A 25285-nucleotide genomic window follows, 5' to 3' on the forward strand; every position below is an offset into this window, starting at 1 on the left:
CTCTGCCAATTTTGTCTCCCCTTCCCCCCCTCCCCTTCAGTGGAAATTTTCTACTCTTTACAAGCCCAGCTCTCTGCAGAAAATTGATTTCCCCTAGGATACAGCCATCCTACTGTTCTATGCATGGTCATTAATGACCATCCTGTTCACCACAGAGACAGACATGGTAACACTCCTCCCCAGCTCCTTAGCACAGAAAGCACACCGGGGGAAAAATCAGAACAACCTCAGAGCTTAACCACACCAAGAGTTCCTCATCTCCAGAAAATACCATACAAGATCTCCAAATGACCTATTATGAGAGCAAAATAATTCTTGCTGATTTCTGCCACTCTTTACTTCCACTGCACTAGATTAAAATTTGTAAATCTCCCCCAAACGATGACCACGTAGTTCCACCTGTCCCAGAGCCATGTAGGAATGAACTCTAAATCAGATGTGATTTGAGCTCAAGTTGGTTTTACTGGGGCACTGGTATTGGTATCCAAAGGGCAGAATACATTTCAGCACAGCCTGCAAAACCTGCCTGAAGATATAAGAACACATCTGGGTGCTGCACTTTTTGCTGTTTTAGCTGGTTTGCAAGCAGTGTACTTGCTAGCTTCACTGTCTCCGGGAGATCTGCAATCTCACATTTGATTGCAGTGAAGTCCCATCCTTGGAGTGACAGACAGTTCTGCCTTTAGCTCTTGGTGGCTCTAATGCCAATGGATAAAATAAAACGACTGAACTCACAAAACAGCTTAAGCCTTCTCTATAAACCTCTTGCAGATAGACTGTAAATTGACTCCCTGCCTCCTCCTTGACCCATGGGGTCGTTGTAAGAACTTCCCCTTGTCCCTGCTGGTACAGGGAGGTACATGGAAGACTGGAAGTCAGAAGGAAGAAGATGGGGTAGTCAACACCTTCTGCCATTTCCAGCCAAGGATTTTTACATGATTAAATTAATCTTGCTTACTGAGTTGCATTACAAGTTTCAGCAATACCAAAACTGAGGAAAAATATGAATAAGGCCCAAAGATGCGTATATAGCTTTGCTTTTTTGTTTTTAGTCTGATTCAGCATAGTCCCAATGCATTTACCTCAAATAAATAGTAGCAGTGTCTTTCAATCAAAAGGTAAGCTTAAAACAAAACAAAACCTTTTTAGTAACGGTTGAACAGAAAAAAAAACCACCCCTAAAAATTAGTTCTGAAACTGGGAGATGGGCTTAGCTACAGAACTGCAGCTTGGTCTGAAAAAAGCCAGCACAGCTAACGCCTGATGTAGCACTTCAGAAATGCTGGGGTGGGTACACTGCCCAAGCCAAGAAATTCATATTTAAAGCTCACATTGTCCAGCTACGCTCTGTAAATTGTGCCAGGATTTCTTTATATAATTCTCACTCATACTGGCTGATGTTAGGTGAGGAAATCCTCTGCAGACAAACAGGACAATCCACCCCAGTGTAGGTTCCATAAAATCACATGCTCTATGGAAATTTCCAAATACCTCGGCACAATATGGGTGAGTTAAGGATAAAGTTTCAAGCCTGAACTCCATAATTTCCTGTCTTTTGCTAGTCTACACAGCTCTTTAATGTTATGTTAATATCATTTTTGTGGGTGTGATTGAATTACCCGCCGCTCTTGATGCCAGCATTAGTGGATTTCTGTGTAACAGGAGAGCACGCTTTACTGCACATACTGTTACTAAATACCATTAAGCAGACCAGCTGCAGACCTCCTGATAGCAGGACTGGAGGGCTACCTCGTTAGGAGGCGACGAGCACTTTACTGCTGGCACAGGGCCTGCATCCCGCGAGCCCCCAGCACGTCAAACTCGCCTGGACGTCCCCACCAGACGGCCTGCCCCAGCAGGTCCCCCGGCTGGAAAAAAAGGGCCCGGCCCAGGGAATCCGCTGACAGGGCCGAGATCCCTCTCCCGAGCTCGACATCCCAGGCCCTGCGCGGCGCTGCCGTGACTTGGCAGTCTGAAGAGATAGAGATGTATTTACTTGGCGACATTTCGACTCCAGGTGCAGCGGAGGGCTGCTAAATTCTCCGCTGAGAGCGTGCCTCACGCGCCGGTGACAGCTACTAACTAGTGGTGCGGTCCTTTAAAAATCCCTTTCAGGAGTCTTTGCGGAGAGATTAAAATGCCACGTGTACGTGAGTTGTAGCAATTCTAGGGCAGCTTCCAAAGGGAGATTTAACACAAGCTTTCCCATCAATATCCTTGCACTGCTAACCAGCACCTAGTAAGCAAATCACGAGCCGGAGTACTTGCAGAAATATCCCTCTTTAGAGGAGGATTGCATCAGGGAAGAAAACGGGGAGGCGATAAGGGCATGGAAAAAATGAGGGGGGACCAGGAATTTAAGTCTGTTCCACATAGATGGCTCAGTACACACTAAACTGTACTGACAGACAACATTATCCAAGGAGTTGCAATGTATTCGAGTCACTCTTCTTGCCCCTCTGATCCACCTCTTCCTCACCACGAAACACCTCCTGTGCTGGCTGATGGAGCTACACTCGCCCAGCAGCAGTGGGTGACTGAGCCCCAGTGCTCACCTAACAGCACCCCCCTGTCCCCAACGTACCATGGGAACAGCGTGGCAGGGAAACAGCAGGGACAAGCAATGTGGTCTTGTGATTAAGCGAAATTCTTGTTTCTCCGTATCTAAGTGTAGTAAGAACCAACAAACAAACGCAGGAACCTAACGAAAACCAGCAATGCCAAATTGCGTTACAGCAAAGCCAGGTTTTTCTTACGACCCACTGAAAATAGAAAAGAAACTGATAGTATTTAATACCTGTATCATTATAACCTGTCTCCCACATCTGTAAGACCTGCAATCAATCATGTCTTTAGTCCATTTAGAAGCAATTGCTTTGAGTTCATTTTATTCTGAGATTCCAGAGACTGCTCTATATGAATCCATCAGCTCCTTGAACTGGCTGTATGTTTGTGTATGTGATAGGAATTCATTTGTTATGCAGTTCACAAGGCACTTAATAAACTTTATATTGAAATATTTGTGCTAAATTATTGTAGAGTAATTAAAAAACTTCATAGCCATACTCCATTTAATTGACAAACCTAAATTCGGTGTTGATTTAAGTAAAGCAGAGGGGACAAGAAACATTAAAGATGAGTAGAGAAATTAAGTTCTACAAAATTAAGTTAGGTATGGCTTAGATTCAAATTCCTTACATTTTAAAATAAAGCTTCCAGGCTGCTGCAGTTTGCTCATTGCATGGGGTTTTGTTACTCAAAGCCGAGGATGGACAGACATCTGTTTTACAATTAAAGGTAACCAATACCTCAGAGGTGGAGTGATGTGCTTCTGGTTCTGACCTGGTGCCAGCACCAGCGTACTGTGACCTCCACAGAGCACATCTTGTGCTGCCTTATGCTTCTGCTAAGACACCAGAGCAGCGTTTGAGCATCATTTCTCCTGCTTAGGAACATAGATGTTGCAGTGATACATTTCATCCACTTTAGGACACGTACAAGCAGATCTGGCTACATAAACTACAAGTAATAATAGATCTCCATAAACATGAAAAGGAAATTATTTCTAACTTCAAATAACTAGTTTTTAAAACATTTAAAGAACCCCTGCAGTCCTTGAAATTATTCACAGGCTGGAGAAAACTGTCTTATAATCAGAGACTAAACAGCTCCATCTATTTTGATTATTATAGAAAAAAAGTCTGAAAAGTGTGTTGATTATAGTTCATCAGTACATCTGGGAGAAGGACGGAGGGAGAGGGAAAGAATCTGAAAGGTCCTTAATCTGATTACACCAAGAACCAGCAGGTAAAAATTAAAACCAGAAAGTTAATTTGGAAGTTAGTCAGAAATTCTGACCAGGGAACGTTGTAAACAGGAAGAAACTGTTTGCAACAGTGGTAGGTTTGCTGTTGCTTTCATGTCTTTAGATCCAGAGCGTGGGTTTTTCTAGAACATATTCTTTACATCAGAATAAACTGCTATATTCAGTCCAGGAGCAAATAAGAGAATTTTAAGGACTTGAATCAACCAGAAAATAATGGCAGACCATCCCTTGGTCTCTTCTGGATCTTAAATTCTATGAATCTGTGAATTATTTTATCCCCTTTAATTACCAGCTCCCTACTATAAAGAAGCTAAAAAGTTAATGTTCTTCTTGAATCAGTGAATTACAGAAAATAATTGAAGTTTCATAATTGGATTATAACCCCAGGAGTATATGGAAATGCTGAACTGGGAAGCTGAGGTAAAGAAAGCATGTCCATTTTCTTTTTTTTCCTTTTTGTTTTTTTTATGTGATCACCAGGCAGTAATAGCCATAAATGCTGCACTTATTACCTGTATTACACTGAAACAATAACATGGCTGTGATCCCGCAATAACTGCTATTTGAACAGACTGCTGTGCTTCCATGAAGCTTTTATGAGGCTGGGTGCCTGTTGGCAGAGAGCTTAGTTCAGAATAGGACCTATATTTCCACATTGATGTTGCCTTCATTATTTTATTTGGGGTTGCCCCTAAAGCTGTGGCAAGGTACTTTCCAAGAGAACCAAAATCCAGAGATTTCCACTTTCCTTTGAGCTCGTGATTGGGACAGAGAAAATAAGATGCCAAGAGAGAAAATGTTTTCAGATCTCTGTCAGATCAACATCTTTTAAAAATTAGCTGAAAGCATTCCATCTTTCCTGTCTCTGTTTTATAACAAGGCAGACATAAAACCTGACGTAGTTGCAAAAATTCTAGGAAACTTCTTCTCTAGTGAAGATCTTCAAAAAACCCGAAAGACTTTTCAGTTTTTAGCACAGATCTAGCAGCAGCGCTTGTCACACAAATAATTCTGGGAAGTTACCAAATACTTGGAATGAAGGACATTGCATGCTGCATAGCACAGAGCTCTTGTCGATGCTTGTTTGGAACGGTATGGGAAAGTCTAGCAGCTGAACACAATGACATTTTTGTTTTCGTGCTGATAATATTCAATAGCTTTGCCATCAAAGTTGGCCTGCCACTTCCCCTTGTATAGAAATTACAAGCATGCTCTAAGGTTCTTGCCATTAGCTCGAAGCAGTGCCCAGGTTCTGTTCCGTGTGGGGGTGGGTGGGGGTTTATTAAGCATAGCTGGTATTGTTTCCTTCCAGCAAAGCTTTAGGACAATGTATTTCTCAAACGGATCAGAACATTATCTGCGTCATACCTTCTAGAGAAAGGTTACGGAAACATTTCTGCTACACAAATGTCAGAACATGAACAGTGGGGCTCCATCCTCTCCCAAAAGCTGGTGACTCCTAAGGAGTGTAAACCCCATCCCAATCAGAGAACTTCCTACTTCCTTCTCTGGTCTCTACCAGGCAATGCAGCCATCAGTTCTGCTCTTCCACTGCTGCCATCAAACTCTCAAAGGACAACAGATCAGAAAAACCCACTAAACTTGACACCACAGAATTCAGGACAACAAATACCAAAAATACAGACAAATCTAAAAGGCATGGATGAACTTCAAAACAGAAGAACCAAACATAGCCAGAACTTTGATTGTCACTATTCCCATTAAAAAACTACAACCACTCAAAGGACAGCAGTGGAGGAAGCTTTGCCAAACCACCAGTGATCAATCAGCCTCCTCACTGGAGAGCAGGAACCGAGCACTAGAGTTTTACAGAACACCTTGAGGGGCTGGAAAATTCAGACTGTCAAGAGCCCTGTGGTCATTAAAGCCCTTCCACAGAGCAACGCCCACATTACAAAACCAGGCATTTGTCTGAGAGACATGCACTGTGCACAGCACTTCTTGCCCTTTGGGCAGTTTTTGGCCATGAGCATTTTCAGGCTCTTAAATGCTTATATCGATAGCCTCATGGATGGATGGTGGTACCACAGTTGACTGGCTGCACACAAAATATGCTGGAGAAGTGGAGAAAGAAAGAGGACAAGGAAAGACTGGAATCACACACATCTCACAACAGGTCAGAAGCAGCTCGTTAAGTGTGTTTGCCCTCTTTCTACCTCAACACTCCTCCTGCACAGTAAGCAAAACAAGTGGTTACAGTCATGTCCTTCACACCTCTATACAGAAGACTCAATATTTCTGATATGAGCTCTCTGTTTTGTTGAGTGTTTCTTTTTTTTTTTCCCAAGGACTTTAATTAAAATTCATCAGAAGAAATGTTTTCAGCAGTGGTGTCTGAGAAAGCTGCCTCCTCCCCTATCTTCCATTAAATCAGGTTCATCCAACTTGAAAGGAGATGAGAAACTCTCACTGACACTCTGTCACACTCCAGTGAAAAGACGGGCACATTCAAAACAGGGAAGAGTGCAGGTGCTCATTTATTACTTTACGCAGATTATTTTTCTGCCTTTCTTCTTGACAATGGGAACGTTCACATCCCAGATGGAGCTCTCTGTAGTGCTGTGGGCTTTTGCTGACCTAGAGTTTTGTTTTCCCCGATGAAAGAGGCTAGGTAAGAAGAGGATCAGTTCATTGCCTACTGGGGCAACTTTCATATTTGTTTTTAACAATCAAAGACATTTGGAGATTATTTTAATAGGGAATTAATATTAAAATAATTTTTAATTATATGAGGTGAAGGACAGAAAAACCTGCACAGGGCAAAGATGTAATGTTTATAAAACTGAGTGCAAAACTGCAAATCAACTGATATCAGAAACCAAGATGTCACTCAAATGAAATACAAGTTCACTGCCCTGTACCATTTGGGACCCAGAGAGCAACCCCACAATGTTTCTAACAGCATTAATAAGCACCATTACTATAAAGATGTCTTTAATGTAAGAATTAACAAATCATGTCCACAGCATTAGGTTCCTCTGCTTTTATGTCTACTTTACGCATCCTTAGTGTTCAGCATTTGGTTCCTGATCAAAGGCATTTTGAATTAAAAGTATTAAGCTGAAACTAGTTTCTTTTCTCTTTCCCACCCCTCTTAATAAACTTTTAGGAAATGTCTGTGATACAAAGAGTACAGATTTCTCCAAGCTAACTCATCTGTGTGTTCTTCTCTGGTCTGAACACACACATTAACAAATGAGAGGAATAAACTCATGTAGTTCCCTCGTTGCCTTGAATCAGTACATTTAGCCCATCAGGACACCTATGCTGTACTTGGCCCAACACTACACCTTTCTTGGGAATTTGCTTTCCCAATTTTACTTGGAATAACAAAGAAAATCTGGGGGGTTTTGGAGGTTTTTTTCTTTCCCCTCAAGTGTCAGCATTTCTTTGGTTCCCACGAAGACTGATCTCTTTAGCAGATTTCAGAGGCATTCACAGTTCTCATATTACCAGGATACACTGAACCAAAACATCCACGAAGATTTAAGCAGGAACTACTCTATATGATGCCACATGGTTCCTATATGAGCTAATCCCACTGAATGAGCGCTCTCCCCTTCATGCCCTTTCAGTCTCTCCTATATCCCAGAGTAACGGTGTCAGCTGATATTAATTACAGGAGATACCTAGATTATGTTTGAATTAATATTGAAACGACAGTGCACCTTGCTTTAAAAGATTACAGAATGCAGTAATTTCCTTTACGTCTCTAGAGATTACTTCTTAAAAATACAGGAGCAGACACAAGCTAATGCTCTGCTGCTACGTTAAGTCTCAGATAGCTTGGGTTTTGTCCTCACCAGTGCCAGGAAAAGAACACCAGTTTACACTGGGTACAAATTTGGTCTGACTTCATTGTAGAAAAAGGGATTTACTCCAGGAATTCCTTTGGTCTTTTTGGTTTTGAGCTCACTATGGGAATTTTATTTTGGTTAACCTTTATTTTATTTATAGTTCACATTAATTATTTTTAATTAACATTTTAATGCAGAAAAAAACTCCTTATTTTCCCCACACCTTCATTTCATCAGTTCTCATATCACATGGATTGCTTGTTATCTTCATAAAAGGAAAACAGAAATAGCCAGGAACTTCAAACTCTTACTGTCTTACCATGTGGCAGAAATGGCCACCAGGAACTTGCTATAAAGCTCAGTCTAATTGAAAATGTTGTACTTGTTGCAGCTATTATCAAGAGACCCTGCCTGAAAGGCACCTTGAACCCCTGTGAAACCTCAATGAACTCAGCAGTTTTCTATGGGGGCAAAAGGAATACACAGTTCATTTTAAAAATAGTCCAGGACTTAAGTAATGTGTGTATTTTCAATTAATAACCTCAGTTACATTATCCTTGGGGCTAGCCCTTTAGCAAAATCCAAACAGTGGCAGCCTGAATATTTATTCAGATGTTGCACAGGGACAAAACCAAGGACATTCAAAATGGAATGAGAAGCTAAAATCTTACACTTCACGACTTGTCAAGGAGACAATCATACCTTAAGAAAAAAAAAAAAAAAAAAAAGAAAAAAACCCCAACACACTGAGTCTTTTCTTGTGTAACTATTATGTTAATTTAAAAGCACAATTTGGTGGTGATATGAAATGTAAGTTGCCAGATCATCAGTGGGGGAAACAACATAGCAGAAATAAAGCTGCAACCCAGCAGAAATGATTGTTTTTTCTCAGAAAGTGGGAAAAAAAATGTGGTTAAAAGCAGCAGATATTTTAGATTGAATTCTGACTCTTTAGATTGATAATCTAAAGGTGGAAGGCAATTTGGGCAAGAGAGAATAAAACAAGAGTTATAAGACCTTTAGAAAACATGTCAAGAAAGATTAAAGGAATGAGGTTGGTTTAGTGTAAGAAAAAAAAAAAAAAAAGAAGAAAAAAACCCCAACACAACAAAACCCAACCCAAAACCTTGAGTAATCTGCACATAACATGGATCTAGAAACTCTGTATGTCTGAGCAGCAGACTTGCTCCTCTTCACACTTAAGATATTTTGACTATTGTTTTAATTAAGTCCTTTAATCTTACTCTGGACCACAAAAAAGTAAAAACTTGTTGAAGAGTGATGAGATATTTAATCCAAACAGTAAGAACAAAGCAGATGGAAACAGAAGATTTCTGGAGGTACATTACAGGAGCACGGGGAGAGGACTAAATCAGGACAAAAACACGTATAAGTTTAAACTATGATATACCAGAAGTCTGAAGTAGCTTTTTTTCAGACTATTGACTGGGCATGAAAAATTCATGACTGAATCAAGATGGGCAGGGATCATCTTTTGAATACATGCCAATATCTTAACAGTGCAATGCACAAGGCTTTTTTTCAGTCATACGTAGTTCTTTTTAAGCCAACTTTTCTTTTCAAATTGGGGGGAGAAGGGAAGAGATAGTTCATGCTTATTTTCCCAAATTATCATTCTAGTCTTCAAAACTTATTTTATCTTTTAAAAAAGTTTTGAGTCTAAGTCTTCTTCAGTGCAAACATGTAAGAAAAGACAGACAGAAAGACCAAAATCCTGAGAGACACACTGTGAATTTTTGAAATGAAAAATGTTTCGAAGTAATAAAGCTCAAATGTTTAATTTGTGCATGAGATTTCCCTCAATCTATCTCCACCGGGATGTAGTTAGTAAGAATGGGATGTGTCCAGTACACCAACAGGGGACTAAGCCATCTGTGTATGTTTTTAAGGGAATTTTTGAATTCCTCTGGATGAAATATAATACCGTGCATGAAAATTAGTGACAGATTATGAATATTTCAAAGATACTCATTTATATTTTGCTTGTACAGTGACAAACCATGCACATTTTTCTGTCTATAATCTATAATTTTACATCTTAAGGTTGATCATCTTTTTGATGAAAAGCATATTTCGACTGCAAAGATACATGTATAATGGTGTGTAATACTGCACCATCAGAGAAACTGTACCTCAGAGAAATAAATGCTAATGATGTGACATTTACTATTATCTTCATGAAATATTTAAAAATCAAACTTTTAGACAATAATTTCTGATTATCAATATGATTGCAGATAGGTATAATGCCTCTTTTTTTAAAAACTTCAAGAAATGTTACGAGAGGTCTAGGTCCATTTTTGGAAGTGCCTTTACTCAGTGTTTATGAAAACCCAGAAGATATATATATATGAAAAAGAACAACATATTCGTGCTTGCTAAACATTCCTAATCACTCTTTTCCAATGTGCCCTTTGACAGAGTAATTGTATAAAGTCCCAAAAGATACAGTGCAACCTAACAGCTCCCTGCTGCAAAAGAGAATTTGATGCAATTTTGCTGGACACACGTTAAACCAACTACTGAGGATCAGAACCACACAAAAAGAAAATCTTCCAGCAGCAATTTTTTTTTTTATTATTTACTCAGCTACTGTACAGCCTATGATGACTTGTTTTCCTTTAGTTATATGAACAGTTTGACAGATTACTGTGACAAGGTTACTCTTAAATTGATAAAAGGTTTGATAGTGTCGGAACATTTGTCAGAAATGTCTGACATCACGTGTAATGGACTCTGCACTTCAAGCATCAATGGTACTCCAGTCTGCTGTTCTCTGTTTAGTGTGCGATACACGCCACCTAAAAACTCACAGCAGAAATACAGAAAACCTGGCAGGATTCACCAAAACAGCCCCATACTTCATCAAACACTTCTTATTAAAGGGTTTCTCTTCCATAACCCACCTGGCAAAATGCAATTAAAATAACAAATGTTACACGTCACTTAGAGGGTGGCCTCCTTGCTGGAATAAACCTGGAAACAGGATGGGCTATGATAAATGTACATAGCCATAAGCATTTCTAGAATTCCCTGTAGTTCTGAGAGAGAAATATTGTGGGTTTAGAACATTATTCCTCAGACCTGCCAAATGTCAGACATTGCAAGTGACAGTTAAACTGCTGGCAGCCTTGTCACATGCTGAAGTGGAGGAAATGGGTTCAGAAGGGCCCATTTTAGGCTCTGGCAGCTAGCCCTGGGGAACCAGCGCCCTGGGCATAAACTAGCTCTGCTGAATACCTCCCTTAAATGCAGCTCTCCAAAAATCTTGTACTGCAAAATAATAAGATGGTTTACAGATCAGAATTCAGGCTTTCACCTCACATCTTGTAGCAAATTACACTAATACTTCGATGCAGAAAGCCTAAGAGCCAGCATCTTCTGCTGCTTTGTGAATACCTGTTCACAGGAAGCCTTCAGCGTGTGATGAGACTCCAGCCACGTAAGCTGAGAGAAGGTTCTAGAGAAGACAACCATTTCGGAAGAGACAATGTATGTCCTGCTCACATAGCAGCAAGTTGCTGCTATACAGACTGCATGTCAGAGGGGAAGAACAGAAGGGATTTGGACCTTTATCCACCTCTACTGTGTAACCATCTGCAAAGGTAAAGAAAATGTCTTTACCTTTTAAAGTAATATATTACTTTAAAATCTACATGCTTCCATGACAGTCTTCAGATGTTTAAGTCTCCCTGTATTGTCTTTCCCTTTTAGTTTGATAAATACTTTTTATATTCTGAAAAAAAAAAGACAGAACAACTATCAGGTTTCTTCTCACTTCCAAAGGATGGAAAATCAGCAAAATGAATGTCCACATTTTTCTTAATCTGTTCATACAGGAACCCCATGATAGCAAGACAAAGCCCTCTAATCACAGACCAGATTAAGTTTAGTGGAGTACATTATAAATTTTGCCACAGTGCCAGAAGGAAGCTCTCAGATACTTGACGTGCACTTCCCATAGGCAGACAAGGGGTAGGGACACGCTCTCTGAACTTCATGATGGGAGTAACACTGCTCGTGCCACAGCCGGCTCGTGCCTCACACCGTGACTGCAGCACTAAGCACCAAAGCCACGACGCTCCTCTAGGAATAGTTAGTTCAGTCCTGATCAGCTGCTCCGCTGAAAGCATTTGTCTGAACTCAGAAAGGGTCAGACTGCCAGAAGATGTCTAGCAAAATAGCTTTTTGAACGTCAGCAGCCTACAGTCAATTTATACCTACAGAGGATCTGGCCCTTGAACTGGGATTATCTGTGACTGTCACAAGCGGGAAGTGTCAATGAATGTAGTTTGTACAAATGTCAGACAGGTACACTCGCAATTCAGCTTGCATGAAATATGAAAAATCAGCACGCTGTACTCCTGTGAACAGTGAGCCAGTTCTGCCTCTAGTAGCTTTAGTAAGAGAAAGTCACAGGGAAGAGCTTCAAGCGCACATAATTTTGCTAAAGTTCAGATACCACTTCAGTAAGACTGCTAGTCCCAGCCCTGGCCACCCACATCCCCAAAAAGCATACTTAAGGAAGTCTTTCAGCATTTTTGTTCAAAGTCAGGAAAGGCACAATGACATAAAATTGTAACATCCCATTAAATTGCTACCCTTGTTACAAGCTTCAAAACTAAGTGTCATTTGGATTCAAGGCAGTAGACCAGCCCCAGAACGTTCCTTATTTTACCAAACTTCATTTATTGATCACTATTTAAAGGCTGATTTGTGATGAAAAATACCAGAGACGCTGTTGTCTTCTGGAACAGACTATTCTGTGACAAAAACACTGCAGTTCTGCATGATAACAAGGGTGGATTTTTATTTTTCAAACCTCTCCATGGTCTTATTTCAACACAAAAAAATGCGCTATCCAAAATTCCACCCAGGCAATCTCTGTTTGGAATCTCTAACTAGATTATTCCCCTCCTATATGTCATCAATAATAACCAAGACTTCGGAAATCCAATCAGGTTCTCATTCTACTCATATTAGCCACAACATTGCGGCGAGTGAGGAGGGGTAACACGGTGCAGCATTTTAGGAAACAGTTCTGTTGATGATGTATGAGGAGCAAAGAGCTCCTCCCTGCTGCCTCTCTAGTTTCAATAGGAATAAAACACAACAAAACTGATATTTATCAGCACAATCTGCAAACATGACTCTCGAGATAAACAGGGAGATAGAAGGTGCTACTTTCTACATCATCAGTTTCCGGTGGAACTGCAGTTAATTAGATGTTTGCTACAAGGCCACCTTCAGTGAGTTTCATGCTTCTCAATCTTTGAGCCTGGCAATGTGTGACACAGCAATCAAAAGATGTGATAAATGACTGAGGCGGGAACACCCATGTTTTGCTGTGCACTGGGTTATGATTCACAGATCATTGTAACTACAAAATCTGCCATTAGGGAGGTTTTCTTGCCATGCAAATTCTCCTTTTAACATTAGAAAGAAACCAGATTAAAAAAAACCCCATAACTCAATGTGAAGACCCTCACCTCCCTATCCCTCAAAACTCATTAATGGAAGATTTTCAGCAAGCATTAATTAGCTGTTCAAACTAAAGGACTAACAGTTAACCTTCGAGTGTGGGAGGCTTCTGATCTCTTTCTGCGGCCATAGGTAAGTGTACACTGAAAGGCCAGCTTTGACATTTTCCTACCCGGAGACACAGAGTATTTGAAGTGCACTTACGGCTGGCACAGCTTGATAAGGTCCTGGTCAGTGGTGCCGGGTGGAAGGCCTCGAATGTACAGGTTGGTTTTACTCAACTGCTCTCCGCTGCTGTTGTTGCTGCTGTTGTTGCTGCTGTTTGTGCTGGGGCTGGGAGGAGCCATGGGGTGGGGAGCTGGTGCATAGGACTGCTGGAAACACAACAAAACACAACAAGAAAGCTGTTACTGGAAAACAAAAACATGGCAGACTCATGTGCTTTAGACAGATAACTCTAGAACTCTGCATTGAAGGATGCTTGTCCTGCCCTCCCTGCCCACCTCCAGCTGCCCACTCCCCCAGCGCGTGTGCCCGCCCCCAGCCAGTAACACCTTTCAAAATGCAAAACAAGGCCAAGATTTTGGGTTTAGCCACGGCTATGAAGTGTATTACTTTATTTTTTAATCTGGAATTAAAGTAGGTAGATTACGAACCTATTTTATCTAGATCACAAAATAAAGCTCTGAAATGACAATCTGTCACTTGAGAGTAACTGGTATTAAAGAAAGAAGTTTAACACAATCCATTCTAAGAATACGCTAAGAGAAAACTAAGAGTATCTAGCCAAAGGTATGGGAGCTGATGCCAGCAGTCTAGTAAGTCTTTTCTAAACATGATGAGCATCCAGTAGACACACAGTCAGGTGGCAGGAGTTAGCTAGCCTGAGAGGGAAAAATCCAAAGCAGCCTGAAAATACTGACATTAGGGACTTCTTTCTCAACAGAGAAACAGGGTTTGGAAAAGATGATCAGGTTAGGACCTCCCGCTCTGAAAACCTTACCCACTTCTGAACAACCACAAACCACACGCAACAACTGAGAAATGTGGCTTAAAAAGGGAGGTATTCTTACAGGGAAAACAACACTCTCCCCTAACTCCCTGGTAAATACATGCTATGAAAGAAGCATGCTATAACACATGCTATAAAAATTAGCCAAGCACCTCCGATCTGGGGCGACAACAGGGAATTTAAGCTCCTGCAACCATCCCTGGCTCTCATTAGTGCTTGTCAGGAGAACGGAGGAGTGGATGGAAGGAGGAGAACAGAAGAGGGGCTGGAAGGAGGAGAACAGAAGAGGGGCTGGAAGGAGGAGAACAGAAGAGGGGCTGGAAGGAGGAGGCCGTGCCCTGGCACCCCTGGGACCTATGCAGAAAAGCGGAGATGCAGGGGAGATGCTGAAGGAGCTGGGGGATGCTGTGGGTCCAGCCGGACAGCCGGGGGAACCAGAGTCAGAGCTCCAGGAACAAAACCTCCTGCTCAGAGGGGGGGGGAAATCCCATTTCTGCAAGCCGATCAGCTTATTCTGCTAGCAGTATGGGTGGTTACAACTGCACGTAACCATTGGGCCAATGCTAAGTTAACCATGATGTGCTAATGGACTAATAAAAGCAAAACATACACAATTTTCATTATCGTAGCAATGACACTTTAGTGACTTCTAATATGCTCATTCTGCATTTAGGCCTTGAACAGAGGCAATATTTAAGTCTGTGAGTAATTCTGATCACACTAATCAACTGCCCCTTTCATTTCAGTGGCTCAACTTTAGCACTTATAATTACGTAGTCACTAAATCAGAGCCTTGGTAGATGGATATTTTTAAATTAGTAGCTCTAAACTCTTCCAAACAAGTCCGTTTACTTAGAAGAGCCAAAAAAAGTTGGAGAACATAAGGAGACCATCAGTGATAGGTGAAGCTCAGAGGCTTTGATAAAATATACAAAGCGCCATGCTTGCAGCGATGCCTTTCATGCTGCCTGCCTTCCTTCTTCCCAGTTTCTCCCATCTGAACCAGGAGAGTGGGAACAACCCATCAAGTGTCAAGACAGCAGAATTCCTCTGCAATCTAGCCTGGTTGTAACGTGACTCAAGTAGGACTCATTAAAAGGAAAGATAGTTTAACAGACAGTGCGATCACCATGCCAGCAAGTAATGACATTTGCTCTCACCTACGGTAAAAGAGTGATGAGCTTCCTTCCCCGAGTATCTGTGTAGATGCTTTTGCTGACAATTGAAAGCATTTAATACACACGTATCATATTTCTCTGCGCACACATTTTATCACTGGGTAATCCCCACCCACCAGAGCTTCAATGTCATTCCCAGAAACAGAGAGCTGAAGCAGCAGCCCCAAGTACCAGCACAGGGAACCACCTCAACCGAGCCCCAGTGCTGTGGGCACAACCTGAAAATCAGCTCCATGCCAGGGCACGGTGGGGGAAAACTGCAGGGAATGGTAACCTCCAACAAACACATAGAACATGCAACTTAGAACATCCTGGCTGAAAGCATATTTACATCTTCGGGCACTCCAGAGCCATGGCAGAGGTAGATGTGACTGTGTGTAGCACAGGTTTGCTTTAGTATATCAAGATCTTGGGAAATATCCTGTGGCAATCTTGCACATTTTGGGCATTGGTAATATAAACTTAAAAGAAAAAAAAATTAAAAAAAAAAAAAAAACCTCAAGGAAACATTCTTACTGCTTTACTCCACACTTGCAAGTTTACCATACACACTGAATGCACGTAAATGATGTAAAGCAAGGACAGAATTTTCTGTAAGCCAATAAAGCGTTGTGTACTTTAATTATTAATTGTTATTATTATATATGTCTTAGCAGGGGATAATGAGTAAATGACCTATTCTCACACCAACCTAATAAGCAAGAAAAAAAACAAGTGGAAGTATACCTTTGAAATACAAAGAGTAATTTTCATTCTATTATAAGATCTTTATCCTCACACAGAGGAAAGCACTGGGGGCCTAATTCTAATTTAAGCTTAAGACATTTTATCCCTCTCAACCACCTGAAAGGGGACCTAGAAGTGAACATGAATTATATTTACACTGATTTTAAGTCCAAAGCTGTGGGGAAAAAAAAGAAAAAAAAAAAAAGTCCTCAGTATACCCAGAGAGTTAGGCCATGTTAGGCCATGGAATAGGTCATCTCTCAAGCAAGAGCTGCTCAGACAATAGGCACTCACAAACGCCCAGGTTCAAGCAGCATCCACAGAGATGCCTTAAGGGTGGGCAGAGAAGTGGCTGTACTCAGCTTTGGAGGATGCCAATCTTCTCAGAGCAGCCAGCACTGCTGTACTCCAAACCCTCTTTGCTAATAAATCTCAGCCACTGCAGCCCATAGTAATTTCCATACGTATCCAATACCCCAGAATACCATCGGCAGAAAGATTACAAAATTGCCTGTACTAGGGCTGATGATATCTTCTGGCCGGTTGCCAGACTAAAAGCTTCAGGTCAGAAGAAAGCTTTGAATTCTTGTTTCCTGAGCCGATGAGTCTATGACTGATGGCAAAAGTATGTGTTTGCCTCCAAATGAGCAAAGGGTCTGGTTCGTTAATCTCCACATAATAACTGGAGTGAAAGAAATGAATGGCAACCCGATGATGGTCCCAGATATGGACCACTTGCTACAGGATCCCGGACAATGCCGAAGGGGGACATTGCCTGGGGAGCCACGTGCCTACCTGACAGCAGGAAATTTGGGCCGTGTTCTTTTATTGGCCCTCCCCATGTCTGGGGACAAAGCACTTAGCTTCATGAGAGCCAGAGGAGCACCACTTTCCAGACTGGCTCAAAACACCCTGACACCAGCTGTAGAAATCTGGGAAAGACATTTTGCCAACACAGCCGAGCGCAGGACCTGCAGTGCTAGAAAAAAATGTATTAGGCAAAATCTACATGTTTTACTTCAAAAGGGAGCTGGAATGGCTTTGCCATTAATTTTTCAAATAACCAATGCAACCAACTCATTTTTCAATCCTCATGCTTCATTATTCAATGGGGAGTGTGGTGGGACTGATCTGGTTTGTAGATTCTTCCAAGAAGCTTATTAATTTAGCATGGCTGGCTAATAGGATTTGTTTTCATCTTTGAAAAATGAATGAAATTTCTCCTTTTTCATTATTTAAAGGTAAGAAATTAATGTGCTTAATTCTTCACCAGTCTCAGGAACACACCCTTGCACTTAAACCCTACACATTGAGCTCTCTGAAACAAAGCGTCCCATGCAAGTGCGCACAGCTAAACATGAATAATGAGATACCTTGGTCTTTCTTACTCAATAACCCAGAAATGCTGAACCAGAAGCCTCTTGGTTACTAAATGAACAACACTACTCCTTCCAACATCCAACCTCCTTATGCAAGAACGGTATTTATCTTCCCATGGCAGCCACAGCACTCTTATGTAGTTTTTCACTTGTTGCAAGATTAGTCTAAAGCATTTTTCTTCCAAAGCAAAACACTATTTAAAAAGACAAATTTTAAATATTTTTTCACATACAATTCCTTTTGGATGGGAATCACAGGCCCCAGATGCCAAGTTGTAGAGTCTGCTTTATTAGCAGCAGCTGGCTCCTTGGCAGGCTTCTGAGGCGGTTGGGCTTGTGGTTTTGGAGTGGCCTCAGAGCCCAGGATACAGCTGGACAGCTATGCTAATGGACTAGCCAATTTGTTTGTATTCACCTTTGGCTATCCCAACTTGGTACTGTTCTGTCCACTTGAAAGTAAGGTCTTGGAAAGATTCCCCATTAACACCAATACGTTGACTTTTCCTATTGTAGTGCATATTTCATATTAAAAAAAAAAAAAAAAAAAAAAAAAAAAAAAAAAAAAAAAAAAAAAAAAAAAAAAAAAAAAAAAAAAAAAAAAAAGTGTGGCACAGTCCTGCATTAAAACACATGTTATTTAAGCAACTGTGAACATACATTATCCATTTCGCTCTGAACTGTGTTTTCCAGCTGCTAGATTCATCTCACTTAGAGCCCAATTGCTACACAATTCCCTTAGCTCCTGATGGAGAGGATAAAATAAGGCAAAGTAAATACAAATAAATTGTGCAAATATCAGTTTACAGCTCACACTAGCAAAACGTTGTTCTCTTTACACCCTACTGTACAAAGGAGTAATTTTTGAGAGCTGGAGGGTTCTTACTGGCCAATTATAGTAATGATGAGAGGATGCCACCAACTTATTGGCCTGTTGATGCGATTTTGGAGCTGATTGAACAGCAAATCTTGTATTAAGCAAAAGACAGTCATCACAGTTGAAGAGAAAACAGAGACGCAGAACAAATATAATAAAATTAGTCAGATAAAAGCCACAGCAATTCTTCTGCCGTCTGTTGGCTTCCTCAGTGAGGTAAGCTGTATTTCTTGTTCATAGCCAGGTGGAACAGAAAAGTGAACAAACAATGAACATTGGTCTGGCAATACCAAAACCTCGTGTATTTTAGAAAGGATGCAGTCACGCAACCTCAAGTCATATTTTTTTTTCCTGAATTTCTAGGACATTCGCTGGTCTTGCAGAATCCAGCCATGACTACTGTCTAGCTCCCATGTGGCCAACAAAGGCCTGGAAGACAGTGCTCTTCTTGGACGCTTCCCTACATAGGGACACCTTTCCCTAGACATCTAACAGAAAACAAACAGATGCAATAGTGGACATACTTTCTAACCTCTCTGCACAGCAACAAAGCTTCCTGAACTGTTTCTGTAGAATCAACAACCTACCACTTGGCAATGATTTCCATTTGTAAAGAAACAGCATGAGAAAATGTAAGCAAACTCAAAAGATGAAGACAGACAGTAAGGTTCAAAGTCTGCTTCATCACAGTCCTTTCAATCAGGAAAACCAGAACACATCTCAAGAGGATTTTGATTCCTCTGAATCACGTCCAAGGCCTTTAAAAGTGATTTGCTGGATACAAGAAGACTGGTGAGTCAGAGCTGCTGGGTTACGCTCTCTGTACTGCCACTATATCACTGTGCTACCCCAAGCGAGTCATTTAGATTCCTTATGTCTCAGTTTACCAATCTGTAATGATTCTTCCTTACCTTTTCAAGGCTTATATAATGCTCTGTGATCACTGGATGAAAGACGCTATTGAGGACTGTAATATTACTTAAAGATGGGGAAATATTATTAAAATTTAACTTAACAACCAAAGCTATTCCTAGTTCTTTTGCAGATAAAAATGATTTCTGCATACAATGATTTTGCTACCCTGTATCTAAACTGAATTAATAAAATAATTTTAAAGCTTAAATAGAATACCAATTCAATTAGCTTTCTCATTAAAAAAGAATTATTTTTATTTAAAAAAACCAACTTAGAATTATTCAATCACACTGCTCTCTTGCTCATGCTTCTTATATACATTGAACTATTTTTTGTTTCCTTTTATCCCAAACAACATCTTTAATCCATAGGAAAAAGGTTTCTTTGTGTTTTATTTACCCTTTCTTTTCACACAGCAAAAAAGATCACTTGTGAAAAATGACAATTATGAAAAAAAAAAAAGTCTTCCAATAGGCATAGCAGTCATTCAACAGTCAGATTAAAATTGGCATTGATGTGTTGATAAGATGCTTTGAGATCTTTGTTTCACACACAAAGCTGTTGAAATTAGTAGGCTAAATACCGCTGGGGCTTACAGTTCCCTTGAACCCGGCACAAAACACAAGAGCTCCATAAACATAAGCTCAGGAAGAACTTGGCTCAATTTCCTCTGCTCTAAAAATCACAACTGCCCAGATTTTAGCATTTTATAAGCACCTACACATAGACAATACATAGGAAGCAAGACATCCAAGGATGAGGATGGAAAGAGGACTCTTCTTTGCTAGCTATAAGAGCACTGAGAGTTTAGCAACCATTAGCCAGTGACACACACTAGAAGCCTGAAAATTTTCTCACTGATCACTGATCATATTATTATCATATTGTATTTCCACTAAGAGTGACTGAAATAAGTATATTATTATCGTATTGTATTTCCACTAAGAGTGACTGAAATATGGCAGTATGTACATCACTCCATTTCCCACCATTACCAATGGGAAACTTCCAAAGCAAATTGGTCAGATGGAAAGTGATTCGAAGTGGGACAAAGTTTAAATAACAAAGTGGATTAGAGCAGATATCATTAGGATGGACTGATGGTCACCTTGCCTGAGGATGAACAAGCCCCAGTGAAAATCGGTCCAAGAGAAGAAACAGCACAGAGATGAAGAGCATCACTGGCAGACAGAGAACCATTGCTGCCCCACTGGGATTTGGTCAATAAACAGATGTAAGCTGCAGAGCCACCAGCTTCAGCCCTCACCCTCTTCTCCCCACATGTTGCTATACCAAAGATAAAACTATTCATCCTTCATAAGCAATTTTCTGTTTATCTGTGGCCTGCCTGTCGCTCTCAACTAAACTACAGTAGCTTCCCTGAATTTAGGGCTTCTTGCTCCCAGACAGGAGGGTACAATTTAGTCCTTAGCACTAAAAAACTAAAGACTAGGAGTAAGAGCCGTGTCACCAAATAAATATTTTCCAGAGCGGAAAATAACCTTCACAGCTTTGTCTCCTCCCGTTTATTTCATGGCAGGAGGCTTCCGTGACAGACCATTCCTGTGCTATTATTTATTTCTCAGCAAGGGAGAAGAATTCTTTCTACAAATAAAGTATTTTGGCATTTTGGCAAACTTGTAAACAATAACCTATATGCTTTGACATAAATTAGTGTTATTGCTTCATTATCCAATCCATTCATATTTTATTGATGTACTGAGACTAAATGTGAACAGAATCTAGATCTTAAAAATACTAAATCTGGGCAATATGGACGATAAAACATTGCAGTTCCCCTAATAAGAATATTTTAGGGCACAGATCAAAAATATATCAGCAATTACTGCCTGTGATACAAATTTGTGGTAAAAAAAATGGGGGATGGGGAGCAGGGAATAATAAATTTAAGCAGGAATTACGATTTGTGTTTACATTTCCATGTAGCCACTTTTTGGGCTACAATGATGAGCTGTCGGTCCGTTTGAAGGTTAAGAATAAAAATGCAGTTTGAAAGGCTACTTAACTTTCCAAATGTCTCCAAAAGCAAACACGTTTTTGGTTATGAGAAACTAAATTTACTCTCTGGGTATTTGTTTACATGTGGCAGACTAAAGCGCCTTGGAAATGAGATGTAGGATGCACGTGCTTCATTGTATTGCTTTTCTACACACAGTCCACACATACCACAGCGTCAACACTGGTCCAAGAACCCAAGTATAATAAAAGCCCATCATATAAAACTGAACTTAAAGCACAGAACAAAAACAAAACATTGATATCATCTCCTCTCCACTTGAGAATTTGGTGAGCGGAGATCAGAAGCAGATGTATTTTCATTTGCAGAAAGGAAGGCCAACCAAAAAATGTTTCAAAATCCAATGCGAGTTTCCTCAGCTTGTCTCTCTTATGGAAGAAAGAAGTGGGAAATCTGCCACTGTTGACATGAACGTTGGTAGGACAGAGAAACCAGACAGGGCAGAGCTCCCCAGGAATGGCCCCCATCATCTCCCCATGTTACCACAACAATCTTTTGTAGATGTGCATGGAGAACCTCCACCCAGTGCTATATAAAGATGAGCTGTGCTTCCCCTCCTGCGGCTAAAGGAATCCACAGAACACAGAGTCTGGGAAAGGTTTGTCCCAAAGATAACAGCGTGACACCATCAGGACAGAATCTGGAGCATTCCAGAATAGCCAGAGTTCATGTTTTCTTCGGGGCCCCTTGGGCTACAGCAACGCATTGCTCCCAGGACGGGGGCCAGAGGACACCCACAGAAGGTATGAGCCATCACAAACCTCACTACGTTTTTGCTTCCAGTACAAACTCCTCTAACAAGTTCACGATAGCAAATAGCTTTTAAAAAAATTGCCCACACAAGTCATTACAGTTCATACCCTGTTCCTCGCCTAGGAAGAAACCAATCTCATGAGGCTGATGTCTGTAATGTCATTTAAAAGATGGCTAGAAAGCCCTCAGACAGGAATCTGATACAGCTGGAACAAGGATCTGATGGTAGAAGTTAAGATTTAGGTATCAGCTTATGGGAGTAGTTGGCCAAGGTGATGCAGGGCACCTTCAAGCTTGTGAACAGCCCCGAATCCTGCCCCACAAAAGGCTGAGGTAGGCAGGGAAGCCAAGGTGGCCACACGTGGGGCTCACCACATAGTTTTCTATGTGAAAGAGAGAGTTTTATAGTGAAATCACCATTACATGAGCTAGGAAACTGTTTCGGTCCACATAAAGACAGAAGGGAAGGAACGGGTCTGCAAACCTTAAAAGGATCTTGGTAATGAAATGAGTTGCAGACCTTTGTCATCAGGACAGAGGCAGCTTTGAGAATCACACTACCAACATCCCAGGAGCACACAAAACATAAGGTATGTGAGAAGGTGAGCAAGATTTACCGTGACACATTTGGGGATTTAAGCACTTCCATTCTCAGCTAGTGTCACTAAGTGCTTAAACTCACAACTCACATGCTAAGGAAGCTGAATACAGATAAACACATTGTTACTGTAGACTCTGATGTCTTCCAAAATCTCCATTTTTTTCTAGATTTTTTGCATCAGACATGGGAGGTAGTCTGGGAAATGGTATTTCATTTTATTTAACAAGCATCTACTATAATTTATGTTTAAATTTCTTCCAGACATCAATCAAATCAATTGATGGCAAAATTTATTAAATAAGCAAAATAATTAATGCCAAAATGTAGAACTTCTTCATTCTATTTTTGGAATTTTCAGAACTACACTCAAGTTATTTACAGTCAATTCTACCTTTTTCCTTAAAATTCAAATTTCTATAAATTATATTGATTTTGAGGAATAATTTACTCAAGCATGCTATGTGCAAAAAAGCCCAGTACTGCTGTCTTTTTGAATCTATGAAATCAAGTATTTCCACTTTTTTGTTTCCATTCATACTTTTATTAGGAATCATATGTACTTTAGGCTGAAATGAAGCCTGAGCACTCAGGATACGTCCTAAATTCACGCCAAATGCAGACTGAGGCAAAAGGTCCAAACCGATCAGCCCACCCTCAGGGGGATTTGACCACTTGTGTAACCAGATGTCCCAGCAGTTATTGCCTACACACACTTTGTCATCATGACTGAAGGTCTTGGGAATGTCCACAGGACTGCTGAATGATGAAAGTCTCCTCCTAAATTTTATAATACTTAAAGCCACTGGAAGATGGCAACTATATCTTAGCAGCTAGCGAGACATTGACATCTGTTTTTTCTAAAATGTAAATAAAATTACGAACTGTTTTGAAAAGTAAAAAAACCTTCAGAAATTCCCTTTGCTTCCAAATCAGTGAATCTGAATATGCATAACCCTGCTCTACTGGTTAGATATACAAAAGACACATTTCTTCCACTATTATTCAGCAAGTCCTTTCCCTCCTAATTCCTACTTTTTTCTTCGATGTTTCCACCATCTCTGGGTTTTAGCACTTCTCAAAGCTGGGCTGGGGGGAGGAGGGGCCGAGAAAAAGGGTCTAAATTTACTATTGGATAAGTTCTCAGTTTCTTCCCATTTCTTCAACAACAGATTGTACTTCTGTGCTTGTCCGAAGTTTCAAATGTCATTTGACTCATGCGCTCAGAAACGTTGACTCAATTAAAATATCCACACAAACCTAACTTGCAGTTTGGCAAAAGTCATCTACCCTTTTTCTTTTTTCAATATGCTTAGAATGGCTCATAACCCAGTGCAGAAATTTAATTGCGTCATTACAACTTTTTTTTCTCAGTTCCCTAAAATCACCATTATTTTCTGCTAAATGTTGTGGGATGATGAGCCAAGTATCTTGCTAACATCAAGGTTCAGCTGAAGACGTTTTGCCCAAACCATTTTGTGCTTTGTGCCACGCGCTTTTTCCATCCTATGCCTAACAATGCAAAGAACCTGAACTTTTGTGCACAGAGCTGAGAGGTGAAGAGCCTTGTAATGTGGGGACTCAGCTGCTTCGTTATGCATCTGTGTGAAATCCAAGGGAACGCTAATTGGGATAATGAGGTATTCCTGTTGCAAGCAATAGGAATTCAGAGTAACAGGACACATATGTTAAAATTCCCGAGACAAACCAGAAAGTTTTTAATTAAAAAAAAAAATATATATATTCTAACACATTCATCTCTATTTACTATGTTTTTCATCCAAATTATATATTTCTTGATAAACAAGAGCTTAAATTTCCTTTAGCACTGCAACATTGCCTCCAATCTCTTCTGTTAGCTTTCTGGCTCTTTGACCTTTTAATATTCTTCATTCATGCATGATTTATTTTTTAAGTCTGCAATTTTTGTCTGGAAAGAATATGTATTTGAAGTAATTTCAAATAGTAAAATAAGAAAGTCTCCTTAATACATTTCCTTAATAAATATTATACCAAGCTTTAGAACAGAAGCTTAAAGAATGTTAGCATGTAACAATAAGGTTTATATTTCAAATCAGATACGTATAAATATTCCAAGAATCTTAATAACACTGTCTCAGACTCATGTGGACAAAACGTTGAGCAAAAAAGGGAATTCAAATCTCAAATGAAAAATAATTTACATCACAAACCACAAGAGTGACAACTACAATCACTTCTAACAAAACCATAATCAGATTATAACAGTAACATGCCGTGCTACCAGCTGGAGCAGAAATGGGTCAGGAATACCAGGGCAATGTCTACGGGCACATTGGAAGCAGAAGGAAGACTAAGGAGAACACTTGCCCACTGCTGAATAGGGCAGGGGACTGGGGACAAAGGACATGGAAGACACAGGGGCACTTGGTGCTTTCTTTGCCTCTCCTGGCAAGGTCTGTTGCCAGGCCTCTTAGGTCTCCCTGCCCAGGATTAGGGCCTTGAGTGAGAGGTGCTGCCTCAGAAGAGGAGTATTAAGTTAGAAACTGTTCCAGGAAGCCATTTATAGGTTACTCAACAACCACTCCAAGGGAGATGGCCAATGCCACTGTAAGGCTGCTCTCTCCCATCTTTGAAAGGCTGTGGCAACTGGAGCCATCAGGATGTTCCTGATAACTGGAAAAAAA

At 40.5% G+C, this 25285-nt stretch overlaps 1 protein-coding gene across 6 annotated transcripts in view; it reads right to left on the reverse strand.

Moving 5' to 3' along the window:
• RBMS3 (RNA binding motif, single stranded interacting protein 3) overlaps positions 1-25285 on the reverse strand; it is a 723594-nt gene that overhangs the window by 336627 nt on the left and 361682 nt on the right. For 4 of the 6 annotated variants that reach the window (XM_014937924.1, XM_014937926.1, XM_014937925.1 and 1 more), the window contains one exon: positions 13351-13520. In XM_014937924.1, the coding sequence (XP_014793410.1) occupies positions 13351-13520 (170 nt within the window). The remainder of the gene's footprint in view (positions 1-13350; positions 13521-25285) is intronic. The other 2 variants (XM_014937927.1, XM_014937929.1) reach the window with 1 other exon arrangement.

The sequence above is a fragment of the Calidris pugnax genome, unplaced genomic scaffold (genome assembly GCF_001431845.1).
Source record: "Calidris pugnax isolate Ruff unplaced genomic scaffold, ASM143184v1 scaffold11, whole genome shotgun sequence".
In the NCBI taxonomy this organism is placed as follows: domain Eukaryota; kingdom Metazoa; phylum Chordata; class Aves; order Charadriiformes; family Scolopacidae; genus Calidris; species Calidris pugnax.